The sequence below is a fragment of the Falco peregrinus genome, chromosome 4 (assembly GCF_023634155.1).
Source record: "Falco peregrinus isolate bFalPer1 chromosome 4, bFalPer1.pri, whole genome shotgun sequence".
NCBI lineage: Eukaryota > Metazoa > Chordata > Aves > Falconiformes > Falconidae > Falco > Falco peregrinus.
In genome coordinates, this window is record NC_073724.1 from 100809968 (window position 1) to 100822206 (window position 12239).

Consider the following 12239-nt stretch of genomic DNA (forward strand, 5'->3'; position numbering starts at 1 on the left):
GGCTGGATCCTGGGGCCCGGCTTCTCGCCCCCCCTCAGGCGGCAGGGGGTCCCCACAGCCCTGCAGGGGGTCCCCACAGCCGTCGAATCCGACTCATGGATCACAGCCCAGCACCAACAGGCGAGGGGGGCTTCTTGAGGGAGCTGAATTACAGCTGGGGACACACTAGAGCAGTAAGGCAGCCGGAAGGGCTACGTGAGTTTTAAAGGAAGAGGAGATTTTCCCGCCTCTAAGCCACAGGCCGTGAGTTTGCGTCGTAGAAGCACCTGGGCCAAAAAGCGCTTTGCAGCCGACCTCGGGCTAACTGGGAAGCACATGTGGGGAATGCCGGCCGGCACTGGGCCCCCCCCCTCACTGCCAGGGCGCCCCCGCTGCCCACCCGCCCGCTCCGCCCCTTCCCCGCAGCGCCGGGCCGGGCCGCAGCCGCTCGCAGCGGGCGGGAGGCGGCGCGGGAGCCGGGCGGGCGGCAGGGAGCCCCGCCTCCCTCCGCGCTGTGACGGCCGGCGCTGCAGCTCTTCCCCTTCCCCCCCCTCCTCCTCCTCCCGCTCTCCTCCCCGCTCGGCCCGGGCGTGGGGAGGTCGCCGCCCAGCCGTGTGCGCCGGGGCCTGTTGCCGCGACCCGTTCCGCCATGCTGGCCGGCTGCCGGCGGGCGCTGCCGGCGGCGCTGGGCCGGGCGCTGCGGGGCCTGGCGGCGGGGCCGGGCTGCCGGGCCGTCAGCACCAGCTGGTCCCCGGTGGGCGCCGCCTTCGATGCGAAGCAGCAAGGGCAGCCGCTGCGCGGCGGCGCGGTGGGAGGGAAGACGGTGAGCGGCGGGCGGGGAAGGGCCTGAGGCGGGCAGCAGCGGCCTAGGCCGCCTTGCGCTTTGCTTCACTTGCGTGTAATTTTTTATTTTGAAACTTTTAAATGGTGTTGGTGGGGACAGCCAGGCAGTTACCAGAGGGTTAGGCGGTTACATCTTCATAAGGCTTTGGTTTGGTTCTAATGAACCGAAAACATTCTGTCTTCTGGGCACACTGGGAGTTTGAAAATCACGGCCTTGTTTGTTGAACCATTTGCTTTGAGCGTCAACAGAGACCATATATATATATATATATATATATATATATATTTGGTGTATATGTATGCAGTATCCTTTCCATTCCCAGCTCCAACCTGATTGTGGCTTTTTGCACCTGTCGGTGCCACAGAACTGGTTGGACTGCTGGCATCCTCTCGCCTGGACACCATTCGGTTGCTTGTGGCAGAAAAGCGTTTGTTTGCTGGGTTGGTGACACTCAGGCCTTTTGCCTTAATTCTTTTTAGGGTGAATCGGATACGTTTGTTAATGGGAATCCTGGGACTCTCATTGAGTTCCTGGACAGCATAAGATGTGTACCTCCAGTGGCACAGCGCGTGCAGAATGCTTACATCTGTAAAATCCGGGTGTTAGTCTGCTGACTCACCTGTCCCTACCATGGTGCCCAGGCTGGTGAAGCTGTCAAATGCTGGGACTAAAGGATTGAGGACAAATCTGACCTCTATTTATCATCTAGCACTTGTTTGGGAAACTTCCTCTGGGTCTTCTTCCTCTACAAGCACACTAGTGTAAGTCTTGCTCCAGGAAATAATCCAATTACATTTTGTGCATTTACCTGGTCTAGGGAATGAGTTCTGGATTTGCTTGGCCCACAGAGAGGATGTAGAGTTCTTTGGGAGCAGACATGCATATTTCAGGCTTGCAAAGAGCCAAGTTTTTAGAGCTAGAGTGTAAATGTTGAGGCAAAGCAAAGACAGTGATGCTGCAGCCATGCAGCCTCACTGTTGAAGAGCACAGAGACCTGGACCAGGCTTCCTTTCTTTGTGATTTTAAATTTTTTTGTGTCAAACTTGGTGTCATATGGAAGAGTTGCTCCATGGCTAATTTATCTCTTAAGAGGAGATGCTTCCTGTTCATCAAGGACTACATGTGCAGGAGGAGCTCACTTGGGAAGATGAATGGGTGATGCAGGGCAGCAGGAAGGCCAGGAGCTCTCTGGGACATTGCAGGACACTGCATCAGCTGGCCGAGGATCTGAGTGAAGGGGCAATTTTGAGTCTTTTATACAGCAAGCATTATTGAAGGGTGGTGTGGTACATGTATATTTAAGTTTGTGTGTGTGTACACATGTATATATATAAAAGTATCTATTTCAGTGCAGTTCCTGTTTCCAAATAATAAATGGGAATTCTGAGCAAAGGGTTGCTGTCTTAAGAGTGGCCAGCTTATAGAAAGAGCATTAGGAAAAGAAAAGCAGTTTTAGCAAGAGCAACAAAAAGAAAATAGGAAAAAAAGCAACTCAGAATGTCCCAAATGCTTACTTCCGGTGTTACTTTTGCTTCAGAATATATACTTTTACAGACAAGCTGTCAATTGGAAGCTTTTAATTTCATTTGGATAAATAATTGTAAGCTGTATGCAAACCTGCAACTGCCTGCTATAATACAAAGTTTGCAGAAGGTGCATTGTAAAGTGACTGCCCTGCAGATTTTCAAATCAAGATTGTGATTTTTAGATGCTGAAGTTAAATTTGGGAAGGGATGGTTGTTGTGTGAAATCATGTACTTTGCACTGTTATGTGTTGTAGTTAGGAGGTAAAGAGATGCTCATGTTACAGTTAGGCAGTTACAAAGGGGCTGCATTGCTTGCAGAGATGCTGTTTAATCTTAAATGAATTTTTTTTACTGTTGTGGGTCTGTATCATGGAACTTCTCTAGCAGGTAGTGTTAGCCATTTTGGCTGACCAAAATTGGTAGGACCTCTTTAACTTTCTTCCAGCAAATGCAGGATGTGACTGCTGCCTGTGTCTGTGCTGCCCAAGTCAGTGTGTTTGCCCTGCCTTGTTGGACAGGGCCAGGTTTGGTAAGAGCTTCAGGTATAAAACTGTTCTTTCTGTAAAATTTTTGAGTTGTTGCTGATAATTCCTTTGAGATCTGCTTCCAGTATTTGGGACTCATATAATGAGCCTGAGACAACTGTCCTGTTGCCTGCAATTTGTTGATATCTAGGGTTGCTGGCCAACTCATTCACTGTTTTGACACTCCTGCTTAGTCCTCACATTCCTTGATTAGTCTCTTTTGCTTCAGAGGGATGATTTTCCTTCATTTCAAAACGTAATTAGACTTCCTATGATTTTTCTGGTGCCCATGCTTTGGAAGTGAGATAAAAAATGCTTTGAGGAAAGGATGGTATAGGAGGTTACAGGGTAGGAGAGTTTGTGAGGATTTGATGTCGAACTCTTAAGGTTTGCTAAGAACAAGCCTGGCTGAAAGAACGTCAGTGGGGTTTTGCTCTGGGAAGTGAAGATGGTTTCATGGGATACCAGTGTCTGTGGCTGATACGGTGTCTATTATCTCTACAAAAACACTCATGTGGGAATGTTTCAGTGAAATGGTGCAATGTGCCAGCTAGGGTCATTTTGGTAAAATTCTGTGGTGATGATTTCGTCCTGAAACAGAGAGGCAGAAATCGAGGAGGGTAATAGTGATGTGTTTTCATTGTGTTCTGCCCTTCAGGGTCTGTTTGGTGTTCCAGAACTGAGCTGTCCAGAAGGATTTAAAGAAGCACAGGACAAAGCATTGCAAGAGTCGGAACAGCTAGTCCAGAAGGCATGTTCCACACCACCTGGACCAGAGACTGTAAAGATCTTTGATCAGCTTTCAGATAGCTTGTGCAGAGTGGCAGACTTGGTAAATTACTTTTTTGTATTATTACTTGAAGCAAATTTTTTTGAACTGACGGACCTAATAAGCTTGCACCGTGTTGTTCCACTTTGATTTTTTGCACTGCAGTAAATAGCAGATCAACTCTGAAATTTTGTGTTAAGACAGAAAATTAAATTGATTGCAATTTAATTACAGGGGATTTACTGACTGATAAGTAACTACAAATCCTGTCAGACTGTCCAGTTTATACTATTTTTACATCTATCTTAAAATTAAGGTCACAACAAAAAAAATAGTGGTGAAATCAGAATTATATTTCTGCCTTAATATTAATACATCATCTTTCCAGTGTCATTTACGTTATGGAGAACCTGTGATTGCTGTCAAAGTTGAAGCTGGGGTTGCAATACACATGCTTTTAACTTAGGAAAGTTTAAAAGTTGATAGGTGAAGGTCCTTAAAGAACTTACAGGTTAAAAGTAGCAGATGGAAATAAACAGTGTCACCTTTTATTAACACAAGAAAAAATGCAGGTATTTCCTACATTGCAGTTTCTGTAGTCCACAGAATTTGAGTACCTGGTCTCATGTTCTGTATAACAAAATGCTAAGTGTAATGGAGCACTTTGTATTGCTCTCTGGAAACTTGTTTGCCCAAAGCGTATCTTTTATCAAATCATCATTCTTTGTTTGAAGGAAGCAGACCCAACCTTCATACTGAAATCAGTTCTTAATAAGTCATCGATTTTTTTGACTTTTTTCACATTTGAATTTCTCTCTGTGTTCTCAGTTCTCAAATCTTGTTCCTTATTCCTTTCTAGATTCAAGGTATCTTATGTGCCAGGCACTTTTTCCTTCTGAAAGTACTTGTGTGCTCTGTCAAGTCACACATTCTCCTTTTGTCTGTTATATTTTATATAGGCTATGCCTAATTCCTCTTAAGCATTATCTAATGAAAACACTCATCAGAATTCAATGGCCATAGTTCTGAATCAGTCTGCTGAATTAAAATTACCTTCTGTGTAATACTTTCAAGTCTGTATGTTAAAAGATGCAGAGCTTGCAGAGCTCTGTCTAGATGTGGTTTGGTGATTGTTATCTGTTGGCAGGAATTTTGAGATCTGCCATTCAGTACCGTTCTGTCAATATTATACAGGGTTTTAAAAAGGGATTCTAAGAAGTAAAAATCATGTGTTACATTTGTAAAGTTGCCTTTTCAAACTGCAATCATACTGTTAAAGTCAAGCTTATTTCATGTACTTTCTGTAAAATCAGGCTGAATGTCTTCAGTGTATTCCTAATGTTTAATTCTGTATCATTTCAATGCCAGAAGCTCCCTGAATTCATGTTGACAGTCATGGAAACACCTAGATCTCCAGTCCCCTTTTAGCATCCTTCTAGTCTTCCAAACTCCTTTGAGTATTTGGAGACTTACTAAAAATCAGTAACTCAAATAAAAACCCTGTTCTGAATCCAAAATAACTTCTGGGTTTTCTCTTTTCTCTTTAAACAACGTATTTCTTCCTAGTAGATAATGATGTCAAAGCATAACGTGATGGTCTGTACTGAAAAGTGAAAAGGGTTTAAAAGCAAGCCCTCTATGCATATTTGGTGGTGTGCTTTTTCCTTAACTGTGAGTTTTAGTTTTAAAAATCTTTCATAATATTTAAGTACATTGGAGTGTAAGGCCTCTAAGATACACACCATACTAAAAAAGTTTTTAAGTAGTGTATGGATTTAAAGATATTTATTGGAAAGACACATTCACTGTCTGGTTTAATAGTTGTCAGCACCATTTTTCCATAGGCTTTATTTTTCAGGGAAAAATATGTAAATTCTGCAAACAGGTTGCATAGAACTGTAGAAATAAATGTTAATGTAAATGTAATTACTTGAGTGCAACTTTTTTTATAATTACAGATTTCTTTTATTTTATTTTTTTTTTTGCCTCACTGTTTTCTGTCAGGCAGATTTTGTGAAAATTGCCCATCCTGACTTTGCATTCAGAGAGGCGGCTGAAGAAGCTTGCAGGAGCATTGGTACCGTGGTAGAGAAGTATGGGGTTTTTTGGTTTGGTTTTTTTTATTGTTGGTTGGTTGGTTGTTTTTTTTTTCTATTTCCATAGGCATCTTTAAAAATTACTGTATGATGGTCTATGAAAACAGCAATTGACACAAAATTATGTAGGAAGGATTTACACATGAGAACAAAGTGTCAGTCTTGCTGTTACTGTAACAACGCTAAATCCTTAAATATCTGTATCTCATGAAAGGTGTTTCTGTTTTAGTTTCCATTTATGTTCTGAAGTTTTTAAGTTGTCAGGTGACTCAGTGTCACTGAAACCCAAAGAGACTGAAACTACCTTGTTCTGGGACTTGTGACAGGTAACCCAACTGCTGTAAAGCATGTGTACAAAATGCTGATTTGTTTTTAAGATTTAAGCTGTTATATTTCACAACATTTTCTCTTCTGGTTTGCTGACCCCTTGAATTCCAGCCAGTGAGTGGGATATGTGAAAGAGGAAAGGACAGTCTCCTGTTAAAATGAGTGTTTGAGCATGTGTCTGTCTAGGGCTGTGATATGTGCCTGGTCTGGCATGTTTGTGCTTTATTTAAAAACACATTTCATACAACATGTTCTTAAAGACTTCTGTTTCTGAAGTTTGGCTCTTTGAGTCCCATTCCCCAGCCCCTCCCTCATTAAATATCTCAACACCTAAATCCTGACAGTTACTTCTATGGTCCTTGACTACAGTGAGTTGATTTGCTTCTCTTGCTCCTGAGAAGCTGGAAAGGGGTGATCTTTAATCTCCAAATACAGTGTCCTTTCAGTGTCTTCCCTTCCTGTGGCATTCAGGGGTAGCCACCTGAAGTGAGAGCTTTACCGGGAAGGGCCGCGGAGTTGACCCAGATTCTGCTGCTTTCCTCAGGATTCCTAAATAACAGTGGAGGCAGTGACTAGTTGACCTGGTGTCCTGCAGTAAGCTGCAGAGGCAACGAAGCCTTTTTTACTCTGAGGGCAGCAGTGAATTGGTTTGTTTAGTAAGCATTGTGACTAACGCGGCTGGCTGAAAAGAGAATTCTAAGACTAAATTCATCAGAAACTGTGTCTTTGGTCTTGCCACCATGTTTGGGAAACCTTTCAACTGAAACTGGACTTTTCAAGGCTTAGATTGAGCACACCATGTACAACAATATGACTTTAATATCTGAATACCACTTCAGATGAAAGAAGAAAGTATTCACAAATGAACCTAAGAGGTTCATAAACTATTGTAAATGCTCAAGATAGCTATTGTTGCATGTTCATTGTCATGGACAAATAGTACCCCTCAGGAACTGCTAACAATAGGTATCTGCTTTTAGCCACTTTTTGACAGGGTGCTGGGCTTCTCATTTAGCACCGTCTGTACAGAGCCTTTTTGGAAGTACAGGCATAACGCAGTGTGTTCTTCTGTCTCTGAACTGGGTATTGGTAATTATTAAGTTCATTTTGCAAGTGGGGCTGCAGAGGCTTGCTGTGCCTCAGCCGATTTAAGAAGTTAGTGCCCAAGCCTGACAGGCTGGGGGCTGCTGCCTGCTGCAGCTGTGCTGATTTTTATGTGTGTGTTTCATTCCCCACTGATTCACACCTAGTAATTCAGGTTGTCATGCATGCTTATAGTTAACATGCTGGCAAATCTGATGGACTCTAGTGTTGTCTAGCACAGGGACCGTGATGAGCATCTGGAAATGTTCTGGGGCTAATAAGCTCTTAGTCTACTTCAGTGGCAGCCAGCAGCACGTTTATCTGATGGCAAACTTAAATGCAGATTTTCCTTTAATGGAGTCCTTTCAAAATGAGGGTTAGAAAACAGTTCTCTCACATTTATGCTCTCATCATCTTTATCTTTGTGCATATGAAATAAGTTGTCAGTCTTAGAGTTGCTTGTGTTTGTCACAAAATGCTATCCAGAGGATTTTCCTGCTGGATGCACAAGACCTGTTTCCATGCCAGTTTGTCCACACATCCTTTGTATAGAAATTTTGTAGTTTTTAAGTGTGGTTCTGAACCAGAAAGCATTTTGAAAATGCAGACCTTTGTTTTTAATGTTGTTTCAGTAAATATTAAGCTCTGCCTTTAAATGAGTAATACCAAGAGACTGAAATATTAGTGTTTGTTCTTAGTGTGTGATTCATTTACTCTGTATCTTTCCAGATTAAATACAGATGTTGAACTGTGTCAGAGTTTGAGACGTCTGCTAGGTGATGAAATTATTATGAGTTCCCTAGATCCAGAAACCAGGTACTTATTAATGCTTATAAATTTAGTTTTTTAGATAATATATATCATTCCTTATTGTGCTTATATTTTGTGTTTTGTTTAATTAATAAAACTGGAAAACATACCACATCTCTGTTACTAATTTATTAGTCACTACTAAATTACCTGCACAAGACTTGGGAAGTTTGTAGCTGTGTGGTCTTGGAGGATGTCTTTGTGACTGTAGAGAACAGTATATATTGAAGCAGAGTAACTGAGATCTGCAAAACCAGAAAAGTGAGAACTTAAAGATTTTCTTCAATAACACCATTTTGATTAAAACTATGTGCTGTACTGTGGTGTATATGTCAGTGTTTTTAGCAATAAAAGTAGAGAAGACTAAAGAACGTGATTTCAGTTTATAGTAATCTATTTATATCTTTGAAAATCAGATGATCAGTATATTTATTTAAAGCTTACTTTATGATTGCTGTAAAATGTTTTATTATCTGCTTATTCAGTTATAGTTTTAAATTATTTCTTCACTGACATGGTTAGACAAGCTAAATATTTGAGTAAGTTACTTCCTTCTTTCCCCACAGTCAAGGATGTTAGATTTGAAGAGGTCTTTTTCTGATCTGTTAGAATAAATGAAGTGTCAAATTAAAATGGTAATGTGCATAAACTGGTTAAACTTCTAATGTAGTAGAATTCTGTTGAAGGATGTTTTCAATGCAGATGAATAAAATAACAGTAAAGGAAAAATCCAGTTTCACCGAGTAAGCTGTTAGGGGCCTGAAACATAGGAAGACTGTGTCCATAACAACAATACTTGTGTAACTGTGTTGTTATTCTCTGTAAAAGACAAGAAACCTAAATAACTACTAAGGGCAAGATCTGTTAAGAAATTATGCTTACTATCAAATGAGGCTGTTTTAACAGGGTTTTACTGTATTTTTAGGCGAGTGGCAGAACTTTTTATGTTTGATTTTGAGATCAGTGGCATTCATTTGGATGGAGAAAAGGTAATTTTTGGCTATAATGTATGAACAGACATTTGCCTGATTGTCAAACACCAGATAATGAAACACGTGGGACGTGAATAATTTGATTCTGGGCCAGTTTGTCCTCTGTAGAATTTTGTCTTCTCAGAACTAAGTAATTTTGCCTATTTCAAATACCTTCTAAAGTGTGTTTTTGAATGTTATTAGTTGGCAGTTCTTCGCAGTTTGGCTCTCATCATTCCTTTGTGTGTTCTGAAGAGTTATAAACAAGACCTGGGATCCTGCTCTCTTTGATTGGTGTTTGCATCCGATATTTAAAAAGCTACTTAGCTGTCTGAACAACCTGTTTACATGGTGGGGAAGGCAGCATCCCATGCACTGCGATGACAGGTTAATTTAGAGTGTTTTAGAAAGGATCAGGTGTGTGTCAAGGCTATCCTTTGGTGCTCGCATAACCAGAAGTTGTAAATCTTGTTCAAATTTGTGTGTCGGGGCACAGTCTGATTACTTCTCTTGGAGCTTTTACATGCTTTTGCAGTAGTTAGTGATGGATTTTCCAAAACCATCAACTTTCACCATGCTTTCTGGTATGGGTGCTCTGTTGGATGTGTGTTCATAGCTCATGTTTATGTATAAAATTAATACTTGGAGTCATCTCTTCCAGAAAGATCTGTACAAAGACTCTCTTGCCAGGTTTGTGTGATAAAGTTACTCTGAAGATCATGATTGTGATGGTGGTTTGTGACCTGGAAAATGCTCTAGAATATATTTTTACAATTACTTTGTACAAAAAACAACTCTGAAGCTTGGACTCTGGATTTTATTTCTGATTTGACTATTGGTTCTACGGTGCTTCATCCCCTTTCAGTTACAATTTCACTTGCCCCTTATTTTTGCATGTTTTCCTCCCCTGCTTCTTTTTTTCTCCTTTGTGTTTTACATAGCAATTATGGTAGGTACAGTTTTTATAAATGCTTTCCAAGCAGCTATAAAAGTACTTTACTGTACGTTTCCTTACCGTAAAAACATAGGCATTTTCTTTCAAATTTCAATCCTGTATGAAATTATAGATCTGTATGAGCATCTGATCTTGTTGACTTCAGCCCTACATTAGGATTTTGTTGATGCTGTAGGTCTCATTTTAAATGTTGTATTTTCTGCTTCATTTCTGGAAAAGTCCTTTAAGGTTTTATAAACTTTCAGTTCTGCTTGTGTAATGTCTGAAGGTATTATGTATATTGTACTTTATTTTTCTTACAGCGTAAAAAAGCAGTCGACCTCAACGTCAGAATATTGGATTTATGTAATGAATTTCTGACAGGAGCTCACCTTCCCAACAAGATTGACAAACATATTTTGCCAGAGCACATTCGGTATAATTTTACAGCTGAAGGCAATTACTTGCAAGTCGCTGGTCTGCACGCTGATTGTCCTGATGATCTGGTGTGTATACCAAAGCAAACTTGGGGAATACTCTGTAACAGAAATGTGCATCAGTTATTTTACTTGTTATTGAGGCACATGCATATGGCTAGTGATTATGATGTGATGACTAACAAGAACTGTTTTAGAACATAATAATCAGTGGTAGCCTTGGCTGTAGCAGCTATGAAATGAGGTGAAGATCGTGAATGGATTGAGGAAGAAGAGGGGCAGAGTACAGGCCCTGAATTTTAGGCAAGTGCTCTTTAGCTTATTCAGTAAACTGGAAAGTGGGATCCCATGCAATGCAGCTCTGAAGGGTAAAGGAGCTCAAGAAAAGCTGGCAGTTCTTTAAACGTAGCGTCCTCCAAGCACGCAAGGATACTAGGGATACTGAGTATCAGCACATGCTGATCCTTAGAAAGCCAAGCAGATATATCAGGAACCAGGCTTGGCAAGCAGGGAACCTGTGACAAAGCTTCATCGCCAAAAGGTAGCAGACATGAGGTGGAAGCAGGTACAAGATACAACAGAGGAATTTAGAAATACTGCTTGTCCATGTAGGGATGATGTCAGGAAGGCCAAAGCTGAACTCCAGTTGAGACTTGCAAGGGATATCAAAGGCAACAAGAAGGCCAGCTGCTGGTGCATTAGTACTAAAAAGCTGGACAAGGAAAAGGTGGGCTCAGTGCTGAATAAGGTGGGTGACTTAATGGCAGCAGATACAGGAGAGGGTGAGATGCTGATCACTTTCTTTGCCTCAGTGTTCACCAATGAGTTCTCCCAGCCCACTGTGCTTAGTGAAAGGGTTCAAAGAGAAGAACAACCAGCAGTAGATGAGGATCCAGTTTGGGATTGCTTGAGAGAACTCAACCTGTACAAGTCCTTGGAACCAAATAGGCTGCATCCAAGGGTCCAGAGAGAACTGGTTATCGTCCTTGAAATCACTGTCTTTGGTAGGCAGTGAAGATCGGGGAAGAACCCAAATGACTGGTGGAAATAATATGTTTTCTTCAGAAAGGCCAAACCGCCCCAAATTTGGGAACTACAGGCAACTTAGCTTCTCTTTGATCTCTGGGAAGGTTATGCAGCAGTCTAAGTTAGGAAATTGCTGTCTGGATTGGTAGACAACCAGACAGGTAAACCACTTCATTTCACCATCAGACTCAGAGTAGTGATTGAAGTGTTGGACTTTACTGGAAGGCTGATAATGAAATAAGTGTTGCAGGGGTCTGCGCTGTGACCTCTCCTGTTTAACATCTGTATTAATGACGTAGAGGAAGTGACAGAGCACTCGCCTGCCAGTTTATAGGTGATTCAAATTGGGAGGAAGAATCAGTACGCTGAAGGGCAGGGCTGACACTTGAAGTGGCCCAGAAGCTGAAGTAATGGTCCAATGAGAACCTTATATGACTCAGGAAGAACAAATGCAGAGTCTTGCACCTGGAAAAGAATTCCTGGCAATAGTATAGGCTGGGACTGGCAGGTTGGGTCCGATCTGGAGAAGAGGCCCAGTGGGCTGGTAGGCAGCAAGCTGAGCATGAACCAGCAGTGACCCTGGCAGCTAAGGCAGCCAACAGCATCCTGGACCGCATGAACAGGGTCAGAGCCAGAGACTGAGGGAAGAGATTATAGCCCTTTACTCATCACTCTTTGGCAGTGACTTAAGCAGAGGCCACCAAGATGGCCAGGAACTGGAGTGCTTGCAGTGTGAGGAGAGACTGAGGGATTTGGGCTTGTAGCAGAAGTGGCTTCGGGAGGACCCTGACAGCAGCCTGCCAGTACCTACAAGGATATCATGGAGAAGATAGAGCCAGGCTCTTGCATGACAGGAGAACAAGTGGCAACAGGCACAAGCTGAACTGAGAAATGCCAATTGGAGAAGTTTTTC

General features: G+C 42.0%; 1 protein-coding gene across 1 annotated transcript in view; it reads left to right on the forward strand.

The window, feature by feature from the left end:
- Window positions 1–573: 573 nt before the first annotated feature.
- MIPEP (mitochondrial intermediate peptidase) overlaps window positions 574–12239 on the forward strand; it is an 80985-nt gene continuing 69319 nt past the window's right edge. The window contains exons 1-6 of the mRNA XM_055802355.1: window positions 574–802; window positions 3532–3705; window positions 5647–5735; window positions 7878–7964; window positions 8884–8947; window positions 10187–10369. Coding sequence (XP_055658330.1) covers window positions 629–802; window positions 3532–3705; window positions 5647–5735; window positions 7878–7964; window positions 8884–8947; window positions 10187–10369 — 771 coding nt within the window. The 5' untranslated portion in view covers window positions 574–628. The remainder of the gene's footprint in view (window positions 803–3531; window positions 3706–5646; window positions 5736–7877; window positions 7965–8883; window positions 8948–10186; window positions 10370–12239) is intronic.